This window comes from Lithobates pipiens, unplaced genomic scaffold (assembly GCF_037356315.1).
Source record: "Lithobates pipiens isolate NorthernLeopardFrog02 unplaced genomic scaffold, aLitPip1_a1.2 Scaffold_25, whole genome shotgun sequence".
Taxonomy (NCBI): domain Eukaryota; kingdom Metazoa; phylum Chordata; class Amphibia; order Anura; family Ranidae; genus Lithobates; species Lithobates pipiens.
The window spans coordinates 188,608,920-188,631,964 of record NW_027507787.1 but is presented as its reverse complement, the minus strand read 5'-3'; the positions used below and the strand labels follow the sequence as shown (position 1 = coordinate 188,631,964).

Sequence of the window (23,045 nt, the reverse complement as noted above, 5' to 3'; positions counted from 1 at the left end):
ACAGTTACCAGCACTTAACTGGAAGTTTTTGGATCACGTGACAGCCAATAACGGCGGTCACGTGCTCTTAAGCCCAGCCCCTCGGCAATCATAAACCTCCTAAAGAGCCAGGAGGCACCATCATTAAGAGGTTAAAGTGTAAGTGTACTGTTTAATTAAAAAACAAACCCTTCCTTGCTATGCCTCATCAATAGTACACATTTACTTTGCCTTAAAGTGGATGTAAACCCTTACATATACCCCATGAAGTCACTGGCCTCACAAAGATTAAACAAATCCTCCTATATACTTCATACTAGTTTATCTGTTGCCTTCACTTCTCTACATCAGTTCAAAGTGCAGAAACTTTAAAGGTTGTCTGAGCTGACAGAAAACAGGGGGTGGAGTGCAAAGCTCAGTAAGGTGAGCTCTGAGAGCCGATTGGTGGGAAGGGACAAACCCTCCTCCACACAGCACACAGGAACAGAGCTAGGCCTGGCAATCAGCTGGAGCTCCTTTCTTGGTCACCATTTTTCTCTTGGTGTCAGAAATGGTTCATGCAGATAGAGGAATGAAGTAGCAGAGAGAAATTACACTTAGTGCTCTGGATTGAGACACATTATAGAGGGTCGTGCTTTGTTCATATTTCATGTCTAATGTTTACAACCACATTAAGCCAGCCATACATGGACTGAAATTTGTCTGGTTCAGCAGGGTGGCCGCTGTAGTACTTACCAACTTCTGTTTAACCATCCTGTCAGATTTTCCGATAGCTATTGCAGCCTGCATTCTGATAGAGGGGAAGTCTCCCTGCACCCAGAATACAGTAGCTCAGCAGGGAGGATTTCCCCATCCGCCTCAAATGTGTGGATGGGGGAATCAAGCCATTTTTTTTTATGCAACCTGCTGATTAAAAGGAAAAAAAACAATTACCTAAGGGCTCCCTTACACAGAGAGATGGGCGGTGCATTCCAAGTCGCAGCTTCTGCTTATCCTTCTCCATACTCGTGTGTGTTCCTCCAACTGTAAGCCTGCGCACACCAGAAGCAATGGTCCTGGCGCCATGCAGTGCGCTCATAATACTACCCACCAAGCCCCCAAACTTAGACAGAAGACTATCCAACTTACAGTTCTGCGGGATCTGTGAGAAATGTCTGTAGCATTCAGAGAAAAGATGGCACCTCTTGCTCCCACAAAAATAATTCCATTTTCATCCTCCAGCAGTAACGTGGTGTAATTTTTCACTTTATCACTAAACTGCTTGGCGTCAGAAAGTTCTGTGGAAAATAACACATCACATGGTTACAGAAAGGCTTTGCAGATTACAGACACTATTCTCATAGCGAAAGCATTAACCAGAGACCCAGCGGAAGGCTTCAAACACAGCAGAATACTTGATCACCATCATCTTGTTATTTCCCTTGAGGAACATTATAAAGGAAAATATGAGCAGTCTTCTAACCGTACAGCACTATCCATTCATGTATAAACCCATACAAAGATTTTCTCAGCAATCAAAGAGAAACCGTATTAAAATAACTAGTATTTTAAGCAATATTGCTTCTACAAGATAACAATTAAAAGGAGAAGTAGGGCCATAAGCTTACAGCTGCTTAAAGCCATCACTTGACTGACATCACTCAGGTGGTCCAGGCTCTGGAGAGGTCCCAACTTTAATGTCGAGATCTACCAAAATCAATGACCGGCAGCTGGCTCAGCCTCTCAGTGAGCAGCATCAGCCCACAGCTCCAGTGAGCGCTGAAAGGGGCAGAGCAGAGAGCCGGTCATCCAGCACCCAGGGTAAAGATACCAAACTGCCCCCCCCCCACTTCCCTTAGGGCTAGTACCATCCCTGCAATAAATCATTGCACCCAGGGCACATCTCACCCCCCGTCCTGGTCACCACTCTCTTCTCACTTAGGACTGAGCAATCAGCAGTATTTGATTGCTCGGTTCTAGGTGTAGAGGTGGTGGGTGACAGGTGCAACATCAGACTGAAGCAGCATCCACCTAGGTGAATATGTAAGGGACTGGGTGGCTGTACAGACACTTGGTTGCTTCCATCTGACAGTCTGCTTGTGTAAAAAGTACCACTGCCAATGTACGACATACATCAGTGGAAGCGAAAGGGTTAAATTTATCATTGTTTGGCAGGCAGCCGGGCTGCAGTGTCCTTAAAGCGGTTCTAAACGTTCAAAGTTTTTTTACCTTCATGTATTCTATGCAGCAGCTGATTGATAATTAAGAAACCACTCCAATCAGGCTCACTTAGCACAGAGGAACAAACAGGGATTTCTTCAGAACAACAACAGGTAGGAATCTGCAACAGCGTTTGTTAAAATCCTTGCAATGTACATAGATCACTCAAGGGAATGTTGTTTCTCAACAAAAGTGGAGTTACGCTTTACCGTACATAATTTCACTGGTGTGTATTTAAGTTTTTGAAAATGCATTTCTGTTCTTTTCATTTCAGGCTCTCCTTACTTGTTGAGCCCTCCCGATCCTTGGTACTCACTGCCAATCAACCTGACAGCATCAGTCTGACAGAAAACTATAGGCTCTCTGCGGTCTCTAATCACTATGACATGAAACACTCACACTACTCACTGCTAATCAATGATGACTGTCAACAAGGCTGCCTAGGCTTTAGATACTTTTTTTTTTTCACTACGTAAGAACAAAGTATGTTTTTTTCAAATGTCTCATGTGATTTGGTAATTTGGAGAAGAGCATTATGCAAACTATGGCTGCCATAGCTCCAAATATTTGCAGAGCCCCCCTTTCATATGTATTTATATAAATTATCTATCCGTGATCCAGGTGAAGTCATATGCATGTCTTCCCAGACATTTTCTGGGAATGTTAAAGTGATTGTATTTTTTTATTTTTTAAATACTAAACAAGTTTATGCTTATCTGCTCTGTGCAACTGAATTGCATAGTGTGGGCCAAACCTCTTCTTCTTGGGTCCCCTGCCGGTACTCCTGGCTCTTCTTCTTCAGCGAGAGCCTCCATAGAAAGCCCCTTTCTAAGGGGGCACTTATGCTGGCTTGCTCCAGCCCTGCCCTCCGCTCCCTTGTCACTGGCTTTGATTGGCCTCAGAGACACAGAGGTGAGGGGAGAGAAGAGCTGCAGATGTGCACATTACTGGATCGAATGAGGGCTCAGGTAGGTAAAAGGGGGTGAGGGTGAGGGGGGGATACTGATTTTTTTTTTTTACCTAAATGCCAGAATGCAATAAAGTGGAACTTTCATTTTTTTTCATTTTGGATAGAACAAGGGAGGGTTATAACACCTTTTCTCCTCCTCCTCCTTTAGGATAGTCCTTAAGAAACCCCAACATGATCTGTTGGGGTGCCTTGAGGACTGGAGTTGAGAAAGACTGACTTAACCAATTTTAGTCTCATCTGACCACATTAAAATGTGCCTTGAAGATTATGAGGCCACATGGAAAAAGGTGTTATGGTCAGATGAGACACCAAATGATGTTTCTAGTGGAAATACAATACAGGTCACGATACAAATAAGACTATTCCTACATTAAAGCATGGAGGTGGTACTATCCTGTTATGGGGGTCTTTCTCTACAGGAAGGACTGGAGCACTTGTCAGGGTAGAAGAAAATAGATGGGGAAAATGACATAAAATTCTTGAGGAAAATATGCTGCCCTCTGCCAGAAAGTTGTCAATGGGAAGAAGGTTTACCTTCCAACATAAGAAGGCCCCAAAGCACACAGCAAAAATAACCACGCAGTGGTTGGAGGAGCAAAGGGTGAATGTCCTTGCATGGCTTAGTCAAAGCCCAGACCTAAACCACATTGAAAATCTGTGGAATGACTTGAAGACTGCAGTCCACAAACGATCATCATCAAATTTAACTGAATTTGAGCAGTTCTGCAAAGAAGAGTGGGCAAACATTGCAAAGTCTAGACGTGCAAAGTTAATAAACACATATTCCAACACACTGAAGTCTATAATTAAAGCAAATGGTAGTTCAACAAAATACTGGCATATGGGGATTGATGATTTTTTCCAAGTCAGTGATTCTGTTTTTGTAATATTTTGGTGTTATATCTTTCACTTGGATTTTATAAGTTGCACTGATTAAATGCAGCTGGATAAAACAACTACTGTTTGTCTAATGCTTAATATACACTCTTAAATTTTTGGACTACCGAAGATCTGTTTTTTGTGCCATGCTAGTCTCATGTTGAAAGTGAAGAGGTTACTCACAATAATTTTTTTTTCGTACAACAGAACACAACGTCAGAAGTGTTATAATGTGTTGAATAGTTTTGTATGTATTCTTTCATTTCTCAGCGTCGTAAACGAAAGAATACGAAAATCGGACCTTGAGTTCACATCCGGCAAATTTTTTATAAACTCCACATCCAGGTTTTTTCTGACGAAAAAGCGAAATCAGCTGTCGAAAGCACCGTACTAACGATCTGAAAATCGTCAGACAGCTATTCATGTGTACAGGCCTTTAAAGTGTTACTAAACCCACAACAATAAAATCAGTCTGTATATGCAGTAAAGCATGTTTGTTATACTCCCTGTGGAACCTAAGGGGTTAATCCTCTGCCTTGTGTATAAAGGCTGTGTGATCCTGTCTCTCTGATCCTCTTCTTCCTCTACTGTCCCCTAATTATTTCCTGATAACACAGAGTCTATGGAGTCAGGCTGCACATGCTCAGTTTGGTGTGTATTGCTAGAGAGTTTTTATTGCGAGAGTGCATGTTATCAGCACAGGGCCAATCAGCACTGTCCAGACAGAGGGTCAGGGAAGAATTAAAACTCCTCCTACAAGCTTTACTAGGAACTGATAGAGGTCACAAGGCTGCTATATACTGATGATAAAGGGTATTTAGCAGTTTAAATTTACTAAAATAATTGCATTGCTGTGTTCCGTGTACTCTGAGAGACCAGATATAGTGAATGCAGGTTCTGGGTTTAGTAATACTTTCATTTCAGGCTGCAAAGCAACAAAATGTAATTATTTTAAAAGGGGTGATTCTTTTCTATAGCCACTGTATAGACATGTTTATATAAGGTCTGTTAACCCCAAATGTGAATATTAGTTTATTAGCAGAGATGAAAAAACATAAAAATACTCATCAGTCTTCGGTCATCTATAGTGCTGTGAATATGCAGCAGTGACCAGGATAAATAATCAATAAAAATAACCCAATATACACACTACAGTATATTATGTGTTGATCATCCTTGCTATAAGCAATATTTCAGTATGTGCAAGGACAGATGGATGTGTACATGTTTCTGTAGTCAGTAGAGAGGTGCAGTTCAATGTTCACCTACCAGTGGCTCACATGATTGTGGTTACTAAGCAACATCCTCCACCGATATGTAGCCGGAGGGAAAACACTGCTCTTTATGCTGGCTGCCGGTCGCCATGGTGTGACCGGGGGATACAAGATGGTTCATGGATTTGCGCACATCTGCTGACTCAGTAATCTAATCTCCATGAACAATTAGAAGCTGCGCTGCTTACAGTAACAATTGCTTCCATGCAAACGACTGCTATAGTAAAGACAACTGATATTTCACAATGTAACATTTTAAACAGATGGTAAATATATGCTAAAATTTGATATAAATGAAATCCATTTTCATGCTGCAGGTCTGGGAATTTGGCAAGCTTACAGTAATAAAATGGGCCATTTCGTTTTGGGACAAAATCTTAGATGAAAAAGGCCATTGATTTTTAAATTGCAATTTCAAAGTAGTGGTAAGGTGTCCTAGGAGGATGCCCATCATGTACCCAACACAAATCACCCTAAAACTGTTGCATGCACATTCTGCAGCACCAATACTGAGGTATGAACAGTCCAATTACTGCACATACATTTCGCTGAAAAGTAAAATGCAGAATTTTACAGAATACATAAAGACTCTAAGCCCTTGTACACGCGGTCGAAGAATCTGTCGGAATGAGTCTTATCGGACCGTGTCGTCAGATAATCTGACTGTGTGTGGTATGCATCGGACTGATTCCGTCCGAATCTCCGTCCGACCCAATTTTCCAACATGTTGGAAATATTTCCCGACCAACTGGGCCGGATGGACCTAATCCGATCATGTGTAGAGCATTTTGATCGGACCAAGTGCCACGCATGCTCAGATCAATTTCCTACATCAAAGCTATTGGCTACTAGCCTGAATGTAGTCCCATCGTAACAAAATTACGTCATCACGTTCTGAAAGATCGGATTTTTCGCCAACTTGGCCCGACCGTGTGTATGCAACAGTTTCGGACACAATCCGTCGGACTAAATCCGACAGGCAAAATCCGATGGATTTGGTTGCCAAAATCTCCGACCGTGTGTAAGTGGGCTTACAGCTGACCCCAATTCAAAAACGAAACTTTAGACCCACCTCCCAAGGATAAGTGCCTAGAAAGAGGAATGGAGGCAGTAAAATACTGGCCAACCACCTGGTAAGAAATCCTCCAGTTAAGACTTGTGTTTACAAGTGCCATTTCGGTCTTTCAGCCAAGGACAGGCAGTAGGGAAGATGGACAAATTCTATCAATGTTTCTGACAAGGACAGACCTCACCTAGTCATAGTCAGAAGGAACACTTACCATCTTATAGGCAGGTATTTTAAACCTTAATTTTCCTATCTTAAAGAGGAAGTAAACCCTGATGAGTTAACTTCCTCTTTGATTCCCTGCAAAGGTAAAGCGTAATGGACTAATATGCATCGCATAGTAGTCCATTATGTGTCACTTACCTGACACAGGAGCCAGCGAAGTCACCACTGTCCCCTGTAGTCCGGAGCATCCATCTTCTTGGTGGGTCTCGCTGCTCCGCTGCTGTCATTCGACGAAGCCGCAATGACGTCACTCCCGCACATGCGCACGGGAGCTGCCACTCGCGGCATATCGCCGTTGACAGCGGCGCACTCAGTGCGCATGTGCCGTAGACAGCGGCGCCTGTATTTTGGCAAATATCTCTTAAACAGTGTAGGTTTAGGAGATATTTCTTGGACCTACATGTAAGCCTTAAACCTTAAACCTTAGGTTTACCTGTAGGTTTACAACCACTTTAAGCAACATCCTGGGCAGGCAGACCTAAAGTCAATTTTTAATTTAGGTTTGCTGAAGACCTGGCTGATGAAGAATGGGTAAACTCAAAATAGTGGATAGAATATAAAAGACCTCCCAGTGCATTTCTTTTTCCCAAATCCTACAAGTGAAGAGCAAGGTGCATTTAACAAGGGAGATCACCCACCAATTCCTACTCTCTGCAGGCTCTCCTGATTAATGCCTGTGGTGTATATGTGCTCAAAGAACTATGAAGAGTGTACTGGTAAGTATTTGACACCAGCTATACAGTATTAAACTAGAAGTATAGGCAAACTTTTTTTCCCCATTTTTGGATAGAGCAATTCACAACAAACCAGACCCTCCCATTCAGATTCAGATAGCAAACAGTTATTTCTCTAGCGCAACAAAAGTGTTGGAGCATCCTGACCCATCCCAGGATCTTGTTGAAAGGCCAGTGTCTCCCTTGCCCAGAAGCTGTGATCAGAAGCCAGAATGTAAGATTGATATGCCAATGTGGAAAAACCCTCATAAGTCATTAAAGGCCCTGGCTGGGTATAGAGCCACAGGCGCTAGTGACCTCTTGTGGTGAGGGGTCCATGTGAGCTGGTAAGGCGAATCTTTCAGCCTCCGATGGTGGTGTTGATACACGGATTCACAATTCAAGGTGGTGGATGGCGGTGATACTCACCATGATTGAGTATTGCATCACTAGTGGACATTTATTTTTCAATAATTAGAGAAACTCTGAAAAGTTATATTATATTGGGACTGTGTTTATATCTCGCAGGAGAGTTGCCGCTTGTATTGTTTGTTTATTATGCTATGTATTAGCAACGTTTTTATTCCAATTCAAATTTTCAAATTTCAATATGAATTTTCCAATTCAATATTCAAATTCACACCTATGCTTAAAATGACTGGAGTCTTTTAAAGTAATTTTAAAGCTGAAAAGGTTTTTTTTTTTTTTTTTAATGGAGTAAGGGAGGATTTTAAGCTCTGTAAGGTTTATTTTTGCCATCTTTGTCCCATTGTGAAGATTTATCTTCACTTCCTGTCCCATGAAAAACAGGAAGTGAGAAGAAATCCCTGCAAATGAAGGGAATCTGTTTGGGGGATCACCAGAAGTATTGTCCCCATTGGAAGATTTCCCCTGTATTACTTTTCTGAGGACAATCCAACATTTGGGATTTTCTTTTACTTTCGATGATTGGGGTAAACAGGACAAATAGAATCTCCCTAATAGGGACGCAGACAGCAATAAAAACTGACAAGTGTTCTAATCCATCTCCACTCAAAACAAAAAAAAAGGGATTTGCCTTTAATTATACTTTAGGGTTCTCTAGTCATTACTCTATAAGTAGTATAGAGACTACAGCATTCCTAGAAAACGATGTGAACATATGGCATGTTGCAGAAGTGATCATGTATTCTGTAAGCATATTAGCTCGTTCCTTAGCATGGAGAGGAAGATATTGAAAAGGCTTCTGCACATAGTCAATACAGAAATGCATGAGCAATCTCACAAGTGTGCACATAGCAATGGAAGCAATAATAAGATTTATAGCTGCAGGTCAGAACAATTATGATAATGTAAACACCTTCCGATGGTCTGAATTAATGAGGACTTTATTTTTCATTACCCCGGTAATCCACTAGAACGTACACAAACCGCAGAGAATTGAACTGTGATTTCAAAGAAACCGTTCACTTGAAAAGCAGCAAGTCTTATTAGAAGGAAACACAGCGGCAGATTAGCTGTAAATGTTCCAGGATTGACATAGGTTGTAACAGAAGATTATTATTAAATATTATTATTGCTTTAGTGCTACTACTATAACAATAAATTATACTAATACAGTTGAATGGTTTGTCTTAAAACATTAATGTTCACACATAAAACCTGTTTTCTTCCTATTCAGTGACAAGAAAAATATGTGAACCCCTTTGGAATTAAAGTGGAGGTTGACACAAAAATTGAACCTCCGCTTTTCGGAATCTTCCCTCCCTCCGGTGTCACATTTGGCAGGTATTTGCACCCACTTCCGGGCATAGACTCTCGTGGGAGTCTACGCCTCTTCCCGTCCCACTGTCCTATCTGCTGGGACACTCATGGGTCCCAGAGACAGCAGGGACCATTCTGATTGCGCAGTCGGGAATCGGGAAGTAAAGCCGCAAGGCTTCATTTCCTGGTTCCCTTACCGAAGATGACGGCGGCAGCATCCGTGGACTGAGGGATGGTGCAGCCTCGGGTGCCAACATCACTGGGCACTGGGACAGGTAAGTGTCCTTATTTTAAAAGTCAGCAGCTGCAGTATTTGTAGCTGCTGACTTTAGAAAAACAAAACAAAATTGCGGGTAGTTAAACATTCACTGTGCTGGGGGGGGAAAAAAAAGTAAGTGCACCCATAACATAATTACTTTAAAGAAAGCTAATTGGAGTCAATAGTTTGCACATCTAAAGTCCAAAAAATGAAAAAGTGTTTGCAGGTGTGGTTTAGAGCTACTTTGATAAAAGACACTCAAACACTATAAGATCCTCTGTTCATAAGAAGCGTCAGCTGTGAACCATGCCTCGCAAAAAGGAGTTCACTGAGGACATATGATCAAGAGTTGTTAATCTGCATAATAATGGAAAGGGACATAAACCTATCTCAAAGTATTTAGGCAATCAGTCAACAGATTGTCTATAAATGGAAAAAGTTTAGTAGTGTGGCTACTATTCCAAGAAGTGGGCACCCAGCAAAGATGACTACCAAGCCACAATGCAGACTCCTCAGTGAAATAAAGGACAACCCATTATTATCTGGCAACGGCTTGAAGACATCACTGGAACTGGCAAATATCCCTGTTCATGAGTCTACCATATATAAGTCTTTGAACAGGCAGTGTGTCCATGGCAGAGCACCATGGAGGAAGCCGCTGTTCTCAAAAAAAAAAAAAAAAACTGCTGCATGCTGGAAGTTTGCCAGAGAGCACCTTGGAAAAATGCAACGCTACTAAGTGAAGTGTTTTGTGAACTGATAAAACAAAAGTTGAATGGTTTGTAAATAACCCCCAGCAATATGTATGGTGCAAAGAGGGCACAGTTTGCCAACGTTAAAACATCATCTTAACCGTGAAGTATGGTGCAAGGAACATCATCATTTGGGGCTTGCTTTGCTGCCTCAGGGTCTGGACCACTTGCCATCAAGGAGAAAATTAATTCCCACGTTTACCAATATATCCTACAGGATAATGTGAGGGTGGCTGTCTGTCAATTTAAACTTAGTAGACGGGTGATGCAGCAGAACAATGACCTTACACATTGAAGTAAATCCAACACGACTGGCTTCAGAAAAAGAAATGCGCCTTTTGGAGTGGCAGACCTTAACTCCATAGAGATGCTGTGGAATGGGCTAAAGGGAGGCGTTCACACCAGACATCCTAAATGTGTTTTAGTTGAAGCGGTTTTGTAAAGAGAATTGGTCAAAAATTCCTACAAAACGTTGTGCAGGTCTGATCCAAAGTTACCGAAAGCGCTTGTTTGAGGTCATTGCTGCCAAAAGAGGTTCGACCAGCTATTAACTCCAGCTTAAGCATATTATGTTTGTCTTTTGTGACTGAGATGAGGATCAGATGACAATAGCAAATTCAGGAAACCATTTAATTCGAAGAGGTTCATATATTTTTACTTCCCACTGTATTTAAAGAACAATACGCAGAGGGCATCATCAGGGTGCCTTTTATTCTCAGTGCACTGATGGAGTCATCACATCAATGCCACTCTCTAAATTTGTAAGGACCGTCTAGCTCCAAAAAAGAAGGGGGAAAGTTAGAGGACCCTTAACTGACCAGCCTGAAGACTTCAGAAAAGGTAAATGTAAAAAAGTTAAAGCATAAGAAAAAAAAAGGGGCGTCCTCGTTAGTGTGGAGCTCGGAGTTTGGCTTTAGGCTGGGCTCACACTGTGTGCAGATGCCAGTCACAGCAGGGTGTCCGATGTGTCCCTGTTCTGTTTCAGAGGCAAATCGGGCCCCAATTTTTTGCCTAAAATAGGACCTGAAACTGAGTCAAAGACGCACAGGACCCCTGTGCAATCCGTTTTGCAGCCGTCCACGGAGTTGAGTGAATCAGCTCCATTGAGAGCCGGTCACACTCTCCTGTCATGCGAATTGGATGCGGGGAAACAAGCATCCAATTTGCATCAGTGCGTCAGCCTTAAAGTAAAACTGTAGCTGGAAAAATGTTTAGCTACTTTTAAAAATGCCTGCCTGCCGCTGGCAATACTTTCTGAGTCACATGACCAGGGATAAGCATGCAGCAAATAAAGTCAGAGTAAAGCACAGCTCCTAATCTCCCTACCTGTTTTGGGTTAATGCCTCAAAAAAATACGAGTCATTGGATCAGCAATGGCAGCCTGCATTTTCCTAGATGGGGGTTTCCTTTAAGCATGATATTCCATTATATACTCTTAATAACAAAGACCAGGAAATACTTTCCCCTGTGATCTGTTCCATTATCATTTACAGTATTCACAATACTGTGTCAGACATCGCTGCCATAAAAAAGGCAAAGGAAAATAGGGCTCTGATTTTCCTCATGTTTAAAAACTGGTTATTAAGCTAAAACAATCCTATTAATTCAAACTGCTTCTGAAAGTGCTTGATTTTTTTTGACCTAGTAGTTGACCTCCTTTTTGATATACACTCAGGGAATAACTAGCAGACTCTCATCCGGTTCTTGTAACCGCAGGACTTTTCTCACACAAGGTAAAATCCCCGGTGGCTTGTATGAACGAGTGTTGGTTTTTACAGTGGACCGGGAAGTTAATTGTTCTCTTGTAGATTCCAGTGAATGCTGAGCCATAAAAATTAAGTGTAATTCCAGAAAGAGAAGCTACTGAGGCAAAAAATGATATAGTTCGCTTCACCCAAAAACAAATACCATTTCAGTGGTGTAAGGGAGGATGAAATATCTTGTGCAAATTATATTTACCTGTGTGAAGTGGTGTTTTGCTGATCACTTATAACAGTTTCTTTCCTCTGCTCAGTTACGGTAACTTACGGCAGATGTGATGATTTGGGCACAAGCATCCACAGGAGGTTGTGATTCTCCCCCCGCTTTGTGATGCTATGGGAACAAAAGCTCTCCTTTATTGAAACATCCTTGATACCCAGTTTTGTATGTTTACTTACCGTATATACTCGAGTATAGGCCGACCCGAATATAAGCCGAGGCCCCCAATTTACCCCAAAAAAACTGGAAAACTTATTGACTCGTGTATAAGCCGAGGGTGAGACATGGCTGTCCATCCCTGTGTGTCCGTCCATCCCTGTGTGTGTGTCCGTCCATCCATCCCTGTGTGTGTGTCCATCCATCCATCCATCCCTGTGTGTGTGTCCGTCCATCCATCCCTGTGTGTGTGTCCATCCATCCATCCATCCCTGTGTGTGTGTGTGTGTGTGTGTGTGTATCCATCCATCCATCCATCCATCCCTGTGTGTGTGTGTGTGTGTGTGTGTGTGTGTGTGTGTATCCATCCATCCATCCCTGTGTGTGTGTGTGTGTGTGTGTGTGTGTGTCCATCCATCCATCCATCCCTGTGTGTGTGTCCGTGCAGCCTTGTGTGTGTGTCCAGCCTACCTGTGTCCCGAGCCTCCGTCCCGAGCCGCCGTCGTCCCGAGCCTCCTCCGTCCCGAGCCTCCTCCGTCCCGTGCCTCCTCCGTCCCGTGCCTCCTCCGTCCCGTGCCTCCTCCGTCCCGTGCCTCCTCCGTCCCGTGTCGTGCCGATGGATCGCCGCTCCAGGATCGCCGCTCTTCTCGGCGGCCATTCTACAATTCAAAAGCCGCGCCTCCGCCTCCGCCTGTGATAGGCAGAACACTCAATTTCCCAGCAGCCTGTGTTCCGCCTATCACGGACATCCTCTCATCCTCGTCCGTAGTATGAGAATGAGCGGATGTCCGTGATAGGCGGAACACTGACTGCTGGGAAATTCAGTGTTCCGCCTATCACAGGCGGAGGCGGAGAAGGAGGCGCGGCTTTTGAATTTTAATGTCCACCGTCTGTCTGCTCGATACGCTGATCGAGCAGTCAGACAGCGGTGACTCGAGTATAAGCCGAGGGGGCACTTTCAGCCTCAAAAAAGAGGCTGAAAATCTCGGCTTATACTCGAGTATATACGGTACCTACAATTATGATGGTACATGTGCAGTGTTGATGTTGCGCTCCCACTCCCTATCTTAGGTGTGCATCCATATGCAACCCCTACTGATGCCTCTTGGGGTCCCTGGGAATCCCCACATCATACATTTGTGTCTGGAGCCCCAGTTCTACCACCTAGCCTTTAAACCACTTTACAACCTCTTTATCACCCTATGCCTGAGCAAGAATAGCAGAACATGTCGCGCGAGACTTCATTTACCAAATGACGAGTAGCATTGTTTATTTGGACCTATGGACCTTTACTCTGCATTCACACTCCAGCGTTTTCAATCATGGGCAGATTTGCAGTGAATCTGCCTGCGTTTTGAAAGTGTCAATGTGTGAATGACAAATCGATGGACTCGCAATTGAGATGCCATTCATTTGAACACCTTATATCGGGGGGTGGGTCAGGCACGATAAATCTCGGGAAGCATGTCAGCCAAAAGTATCTCCTGAACTTTTTTGGGGCAAAATGCTTGCCATGTTTGCGGCATATTTTATCGCGTGGCAGGCCCGCCCCGCGATTTGAGATGTCATTCAAATGAATCTCATCTCAAATGCGAGTCCCGCGATTTGTCGTTCACAGAAATTGCGGGCAGATTCACAGCAAATATGCTCACAATTCAAAACGCTGAAGTGTGAATGCATACCTGCTATTATAATGGTAATGCTGTATACTAATTCCTGGTGCTGCCTCTCAAGGAATGTAACGGATATTATTTTGTTGGAACTATCCTTATTTGTTTTTTATGCAACTATGTTTTATGTCCTCAATGATTAATAAAGAATAAATACTTTAAGCCCCTGTACACACGGTCGGAGATTTCGACAACCAAATCCGTCGGATTTTGTCCGTCGGATCTTGTCCGAAACTGTTGCATACACACGGTCGGACTAAGTTGTCGAAAAATCCGATCATTCAGAACGTGATAACGTAATTTCGTTACAATGGGACTACGTTCAGGCTAGTAGCCAATAGCTTTGATGTAGGAATTTGATCTGAGCATGCGTGGCACTTGGTCCGATCAAAATTCTCTACACATGATCGGAGTATGTCCGATCGAACCAGTTGGTCGGGAAATATTTCCAACATGTTGGAAAATTGGGTCCGACGGATATTCGGACAGAATCAGTCCGATGCATACCACACACAGTCGGATTATCCGACGACACGGTCCGATAGGACACATTCCGACGGATTCTCCGACCGTGTGTACAAGGGCTAAGTCTTATGTGTGACAGTTACTGAGGGGGTTTTGTTATATATATTTTGGGATGTGGTGTGGATGGTAGATCCTCGACTAGACCTTTGCTGTATATTAATTTACAAAGATGGTCAAACAACCCTGTGGGTTACCATTCAATATTTGGCAAGATATAGAGCTGTGACGGCGAACCTTGGCACCCCAGATGTTTTGAAACTACATTGCCCATGATGCTCAACTACACTGCAGAGTGCATGAGCATCATGGGAAATGTAATTTCAAAACATCTGGGGTGCCAAGGTTCACCATCACTGATATAGAGTCTATATTATAGACACTCCATTACCATGGTGTGTAGTCAGCATATGGGTATATACAGGGATTGAACACATTTTTTTACAACTAAAGTGTGTTTCTTGTAATCTCCCTTAACCAGATGCAGGACAGTGTTCTCTCCAGGCAATCCCGTCCCGACTCTTTTCTATCAGTTTATATAACAAAGGAAGAATTTAGTAGGTAAAGGGTAACTGGCCAGTCACTCAAGTTATACTATCCCAGACCTGCCTACAAAAGAAAAACTGGTCCAGGTTACGTTATTTTTTGGGAGAACAGACCTGAGATGATTAGTTACCCATTTGGCACAGAGTTTCACATCTACATTTAGCAAAGAAAGCCGTTGGTAAGTGGTCAATTGGGTGAAAATATGGTACGCTGCTACAAGCAAAACATTCTGAAATTTCCTTGTGTATATTTTCTTTATTACATTTTTTTGGCATGATTTTCAGTGCAAAAGTTCAACATTATAGCTCATAAAAGAATGCCCCTAAATGGTATTCTCTGTGTATCTTTTAACCCTAACACTTAAAAGGGGACCAGTAGCCACTAAGCTTATATAAACAATCGAAAAATACATCATACAATACAAAATTAATTCTACAATATATATAACATGTATTTGACTTGTGCAGCCCTTTTTCTATTTGCCCTTATTCAGGTTTGATTTGCCTATTGCGGACTCTTCTGGCACTTCTGGGTGTGGGAAGCCCATGCTTACTCCCTTTCTTCCCACAAGACAGGGCTGGTGCTTGGTAAATGACTGCTCAGATGCCCAAGCAATTACAGATATGTTGTCGGGTCTTCTCCCAGGTTGGGCATATACTTTCTGCCGGAGATTATCATCAGTCTGATGACCAGCATCATTCAACCAAGCCTTGTACTGCTTCTTCATCTCATTGTCCAGCCTTTCTACACCGGGGCTGCAAGATGCTGATACCAGGTCAAATTCAAGTACTTGCATTGCTTTTATTTAGCAAAATGCAATGATGCATTAGGAATTACAGCACCGCATCAGTTTGGGCCATCATCTGCCTAGAAATCAGCTTTAAGCATTTCAAATGGTTGACAAGTTCACTCTCATCAACTAACCAAACCCTTAACCTAATACATAACACTAAGTTGACCTATAAGACAGGTGACTTGAACTAATGTTCCATTTAGGCTTCATCTACACAGGACATTTTTACAACCTCTCCTGAACCATTTAACTTGACAGATGGTAATCCACGTTTAAAACGTCCGTTTTGCCACATTTACATGCCGTGTTTAGCAACGTTTTACCATACTATTTTTATTAAAAATAGCCAAAAAGGAAAAACGCCTGTAAATGAAACATTGCTAAACACGAGTTACTGCATTTAGAAGTGCTTGGCGCTTGAAATGCCTCTAAACTTCTGAACCCATTTTTTGCGTTCCAAAAAATGCCTCTAAACTCAACTTCCTAGAAAGGACTGTAAACGACCCTGTGTACATGTACTGATAAGAGAGCTCAGGAGCAGTTGAAAAAAATGTCCAATTGCTCCTAAACATCCGTTTACCAACAGCGGTGTACATGAGGCCTTATAGTACACATCAGAGTAGTACAGTGGCTGCAATGCTGACCTTCTTCTAAAATACCAGTTGTCTGCATCTGGCCATCCACAAATCAGGAAAGTCAGATTAAAATGTAAACTCCTTACCTACATACTTGCGCCATGTCAGCAACTCAAAGTTTAGAAGCAAAGGGGTCAGCCAGGAAATGTTTAGGAGAGGTCAACAATGATAGGAGCCAGTTTTACACTTTAAGGTCTAGTGGAGTTCATGTAATTTTAACACTCACAGTACAGATTGATGAAAATCTGTAATCTCTATCATAAATGCTGCCAGATTCATCCACCTTACTAAGCCCCTCACTGTTCACTACCCCTCTCTACCAATCCCTTTAGTGGCTTCCAAGTAAGATTCAAAAACACTAACATACAAAGCTGACCACAACTCTGCTCTGAGCTCCATTCACCAACCTTGTCTCAAATTTTCAACCAAATTATCCTCTTCGCTCCTGGCGAGACCTTCTGCACTCTAGCTCCCTTGTCACTCCCAGGACTTCTCCAGGGCCATTTCCATCCCCTGCAACTCCCTGCCCCAGTCTACTTGATTATCCCCCTATTCTGTCCACTTATTGGTTTCACTTGTCCTTCCCTTTTAGATTGTAAGCTCACATGAGCCGGGCCCTCCTAACCCTTTTTTGCCTTGGATTTTAATGCAACTGTACGGTCTCCCTTTATATTGTAAAGCGATGGGCAAACTATTGAAGCTAATTAAATCTACCATAATAACATTTCTAATGGGCAAAGATCTAGGTCATTGATTTCCGCTAGGAAGAAAAATCTATCTTATCTAAAAACAGCATAATGAAAATCTGCGTGGATCTCCCACTTCCAAATGACATATAATCTTAATAACTTTTCAATTTGTTCCCATTATGAGAGAACGGTGTCCTTTTTCTGTCCTTTCTCCAGGAAACATTTGACCTGAGTTAAAGTAATATCTATTCTCCTATTAGAAATAGCAGAATGATAGAAGATATTTGTAGAGCACATCTGGGCCTCTAGCTTTACCAGACCTATAACAAATGGAAGAAATTGCAAGGAAAAGTCCATTTAAAGTGGACCTTCCGTAAAGCTAGCCATAGACCGCTTTTCTTTTTTCCCCCCCTTTTTAACTAACGGGCTTGAACGAGAAAAAAACAAAAAATCAAAAACAAATCCCTCCATGCACACAAAATATGTGGATGGAGAAATCCCTGTCGAGACACCGTATTCTGACGATTGGAGCCACTGCCGTCACAATTCACTGATCAGAGGCTGCAAATGCACATCGAGAAAAATGTCCTAACATGTCCCAAGCAATTGACTTCTGTTAAGCAGGGACGGCCACACATTGAACAACATTTTTCTGGGTCTGCTGAATGGGTCGAAAATTGAAACAGCGTATGGCCAGTTTAAGTAAGCATACACGTAAAAGAGCCCTGGTCCACCATCTCTGAATATTTCCCAACAGTAGTGTACTGTTAAGTATTCTTCTAATGCTCTGTAAAAGGGTGGCCACCAGCGCTCCCACTCTGATGCATCTTTTTATTTAGTCCATTATAATAATTATCAAACTATAGCCACTGTAATCCAGCCCAAATCGCGTATTACTTACTGGTTAAAGAAACATTAGAAAACTTGTTTCCAGGGGTTAGGCAGCGCCATCTTAACTATTGTTTAATTATTGTTTAACGAGTCCACAGTGGAGTGTATTTCCACCCTTACATTGAGCACTTCTGTTAACCAAGCCTCCTTCTCACGCCAACGTTTCTATGGCAACCCTGCTTCCCTGTTCATAGTTGACTTGTTTTATTTCATAGTATTTACTTGTGCCGATTGTCTAATGTTTGCCTTTGTCAGTCTTATCTGCTTCAGCTGATAAGACTGCAGTAATGGCCAGGTTTACACTGCATGTGATATCACATGGCCACATGGTGTGTAGGAGGAAGCTCTGAATGATTCTGCAGCCTCCTGGGATATCAGTGGTGTGCTGTAGGAAGTCCTGATAACAGATAGACAGGCACATAGAGTGTGCCGTAAATCAGGGGAGATCTGGGCATGCTCAGTGATGTCATTCTAAAGAAGAAAAAGGATTACAACAATATTAAGCAAGTAAGGAGATATCTACAAGCAGTGTTCATTAGGGTTTTTATGCCGATTTACATGGGACAAAGTTTTGGGGGAGAGTTTACAACCACTTTAAGGTTTATCAAGGATTATTAATGTCCAGTCTACCAACACACCAGCCCATACAGCATCTGGCAAAAGTAATCCCATGCCATGCCCTGTATCTCACCCCAGTCCGTCTTAATACTAATTTCTGGTGCCAGGACCATAACAACGGTATTAAAAATAGGACCATGGAGCTCACAGTACTGCATGTAATATGCTGCCTTCCACCTGTGTGATGGGAAATTGTGGCAGAAATCTTCTCCCCGATTATGGATGATAATGTCATGTAGAGCTGCACGATTCTGGCCAAAATAAGAATCACGTTTTTTTGCTTACAATAAAAAGATCACAATTCTCGCGGCGTAAAACCTTTCACATTATACAAAAAAAAATGGGCTGACTTCACTGGTTAGTTTTTTTTTTTAATTCATTAAAACTTAATATTTTCCCGAAAAATTGCATTTGAAGCGACTGCTGCGCAAATACAGTGTGACATAAAATATTGCAACAACCACCATTTTATTCTGTAGGGTCTCTACTAATATATATAATGTTTGGGGGTTCTAAGTAATTTTCTGGCAAAAAAAAAAAAATGATTTTAACTTGAAACCAACAAATGTCATAAAAAGGTTTAGCGTTTAAGTGGTTAAACTTCCCACATTTACAACCAAAGTGTGTTCCTTTGATCTAAAGGACAGATTGTTACAGTGTCTATACTTACTTTCCACTGCTAAAGAATGTTGTGATTCTTGGCAGACTGCCCATTTTTTTCCCCCTTGCTTTTGATGGCTGTTGGCATTAGCAGAGCAAAGAGAATTGTCTACATAGAAAGAATCGGGAAATGCTTTGTCAATATCGCAAAGGTGAATAAATCGCGATAACGATTCTTAACGATTAATCGTGCAGCTCTAATGTCATGGCAAAAAAAAAAAGGATCTTAAAGAGTCTAGTCACATCAAATTTTATGATTTTAATCTATTCTATAGGGGCCAGAACAGATAATGGAAAAGCGATTGGACAGCTTTGTAGTCAAGGTTGTTGCAGCCGTCACACTGGTTACAGCTACATCTATAGTCAATGATGTTCACAATGTGTACTGAAAAAAAGAATGTTGTCCATGGAAAATGCAATCGTGCTTGTTACAAATCTGGCTCCTTTATTTAAATCTTCCATTGTATGCAGTGTATGACGGAAACTATAACAAAACCATGTTCATGCAGTGTTTAATTAATAACAGCTCCGTATTCATTGTGCTCATTAGCATAAACAGAGATCAAAGAAAAAGGTAGAAATAGGAATCACTGACAGAAACAATCCGACTTCAACTGCAGCCAGATGATTCTTCCCTGAACAGAACCCACAAGGGCAAGTCCTCCGTTCACATAGGTCACTGTGATATACCAATACGACGCAGGCCACTCTACTGTAAATCAGATGTTACCAACAGGGTCGCCTGACATTTCCCTAGATTCAATACTAGGCAGAAAAAAAAAAAATTATAAAAACGAACAAATAAAAAGTCATCTATTGTGTGTTGGTTATAACGAAGGCACGGCATGTATAGGGTTTCAACCCCCATTTGTTTATAAGGTTTTCATGAATAAATAAGGGAGATGCAGTGATATAGCAAAAACATGTGGATTTGAAATTGTTTCTAAAGCCAAAACTTTATTTATTTATTTTTTAACAGTATGAAGGGTGTTTAGAACCCCTGCCAGATTTTTATTGCAATCTGTGTCCCTGCTAGAGATATACAGGGTCGTCTTTATTATTGATTGGACCCTGGGCAAATATTTTCTTGGGTCCCCCCCCCCATGCAATTTCACTCTCCACCTGCTCTGAGACATACAATAAATAGCAGCTACACTTAAAATCAGTTTACTGTATCAGATCAGGCAGCAATTGTGATTGGTTGCCAGTGGTTACAGCATATCTTTACTGCATACTGACTGGTTGCTATAGGTTGCAGCACACATTACGGCTCACTGATTAGTTGCTAGAGGTTACAGTGCATCATTACAGCTCACTGACTGGTTGCTGGAGGTTACAGAAAATGATTTCTGCTTGTTAATTGGTTGCTAGAGATTACTATACAGTATTACTGCTCACTGATTGGTTGCCAGCGGTTACAGCATATCATTACTGCATACTGACTGGTTGCTATAGGTTGCAGCACACATTACGGCTCACTGATTAGTTGCTAGAGGTTACAGTGCATCATTACAGCTCACTGACTGGTTGCTAGAGGTTACAGCAAATGATTTCTGCTTGTTAATTGGTTGCTAGAGATTACTGTACAGTATTACTGCTCACTGATTGGTTGCTAGAGGTTACAGCACATCATCTGCTCACTGCAGGGGGGCATGATATACATATGAATGCCGCCTTTATTTACATATCAATGCCGCTGGCCGCAGCTATTTACTTATGAATGTCGTCGCTATTTACATATGAATGTCGGTTATTTACATGTAAACACAGGGTCTGCAGGTGAGCCATCTGTACACAACAATAAGGCAGACCTGGGCAGCATTAGTAGCAGCACTTCACACTGAGATATCGGGACACAGCACAGGACTAAAACTTCAAAGGACAAGGGAATTTAAACTGGGATAGTTGGCAAGTATGAGGCAGCTGCTTTGGGCCCCAAAACAATGACAGGGCCCAGGGCAGCTGCCCCTTTTGCCTTGCCTTAAAGACGGCCTAAACCCTCTGTTTTTCCTGGTGGCTATCGTCATCAAGATGCCAAGTTTAAAAAAATAAAAAATAAATACAATAGTCACCAGAATTAAAAATTAACCTTTTTGATCTTGGTGGGCATAATAACTGAGATTAAAAGCAATATAAAAAAAAAAAAAAAATTGCGTTCTTACCAGAAAAGGAAAAAAAAAATGAAAATCTCACAATGAAGACGCTTGTTTCGGTGACAAATGCCCAAGAGAGAATTTCACTTTGGAAAAATGATTTTTACTTTCTGCTCTCTATAGGACAGTGAAGAGAAATTTCACCAACAGAATACAGATGGCAACAAACGACAGGATTTAAAAGCTGAAGGGGAAACAAAGCAATACCTCTTAAATGGAGCTCCCCAACAATGCAAGGGTAAAATACTCATTTATGGCCAGAGCATCAATAAAAAGGACTTTTACTTACCTAATCCACAGTCCCTGCAAACTCCCTCAATACACCATCTTACCCTGCTCTGCCTCAGCTGTTCTCTATTTTCAGCACTATGCCTGAAATCAGAGCCACTAGAGGCTGATCTGTTGACAGCCTAAAGATTTACTGCTGCTCAAGGGTGCTGGGCTTCAGCAAAATAGCAACCTCCAGCAAGAAGAAATAGGAGCAATGCTGGAACACACACTACTTTTGGCAATAAAATTATTTATGTGAAATGTATGTTACTTGCTAAAGAAAATTATTTTTTTATCAAGTTGTCATGGGTAAAGTTCCGCTTTAATTTAAAGTCATTTTTAGAACTCATGCACACTATGCTCTTCTGAACCTTTTTCTTCTGACAGGAGAATAGCAGCATTAAAAACATGTCTAAAAGGCCCATTTTTCAAATGTGTCTAGGTGCGCTTAGGCGCCTTGAGGCGTCTCAAAAGTTTGGGAAATCATTCATTTTATTGGCCAGAATAGTAATTTATTCTAGAAACTAAAATAAATGAACGATTAGGCACTTTTAGACATTTACACATGATAGGGGCTCCTTCACACGGACATGTCCGTGTACGGAGCCCACTCTGCTCAGCGGGGATCGCTCCGTCGATCCCTGCTGAGCAGGAAGATGACAAGTCTGTCTCTGCACACTGTGCAGGGACGGACCTGTAAAAGCGCCGATCTCCTCTATGGGGGATCGGATGAAGACGGACCGCAGAGTCCGTCATCACCCGATCCGATCCTCAGACGGATGTAAAAGTAGGTTTTTCCTCCGTCAAACTTTTTCAGAGCAGAGCGGGTCAGATATCAGCAGACATGTCACCGCTGACATCCGACGCTCCATAGAGGTCTATGGAGTGTCTGTTCAGGTCGGCCTAAAAAACTGACAGGCGGTCCTGAACGGATTGTTTGCGTGAAAGAGGCCTTAGGTTTTTTTTTTGTTCTACCCAAAAGCTCCACCCATGAACATGATTTTGACGAGTTCCAATTTATGCCCATGCCACCTGTAAACACCTATGTGTGCATGGACACATAAGCTCACATATGGGGGCATTTAGGGGTAGAACAAAAAAACAGGCATTTGACAGCTGCAGTGTGCATAAGGCCCGGTCATAAACAAGAATTGCTTGGTGGCCCCACTAAATGGATATTTTTGCGTTCCCCGGAATTTGGTTTAACTTATTTTCTTTCACTGGGTTTTGGCTTTAGATATTCTATGACAATAGATATGCCTACCATCAGTGTTAACTGAGTGGCCCACCTTGCATAGCTTATTGATGTAAATAAGCATGTGCACCCATGACAGTGGTAAAAAAAAAAAAAAAAAAAGATATTGAGATCTAAAAAGGGAAGGTAGGTAGGTTCCACTTTTCTG

The 23,045-nt window shown here is 42.0% G+C and overlaps 1 protein-coding gene across 1 annotated transcript in view; it reads right to left on the bottom strand.

The window, feature by feature from the left end:
- The window catches only part of SEMA4G (semaphorin 4G), a 305,506-nt gene that overhangs the window by 152,012 nt on the left and 130,449 nt on the right, over positions 1-23,045 (bottom strand). Inside the window, exon 3 of the mRNA XM_077455317.1 lies at positions 1,108-1,256. Coding sequence (XP_077311443.1) covers positions 1,108-1,256 — 149 coding nt within the window. The remainder of the gene's footprint in view (positions 1-1,107; positions 1,257-23,045) is intronic.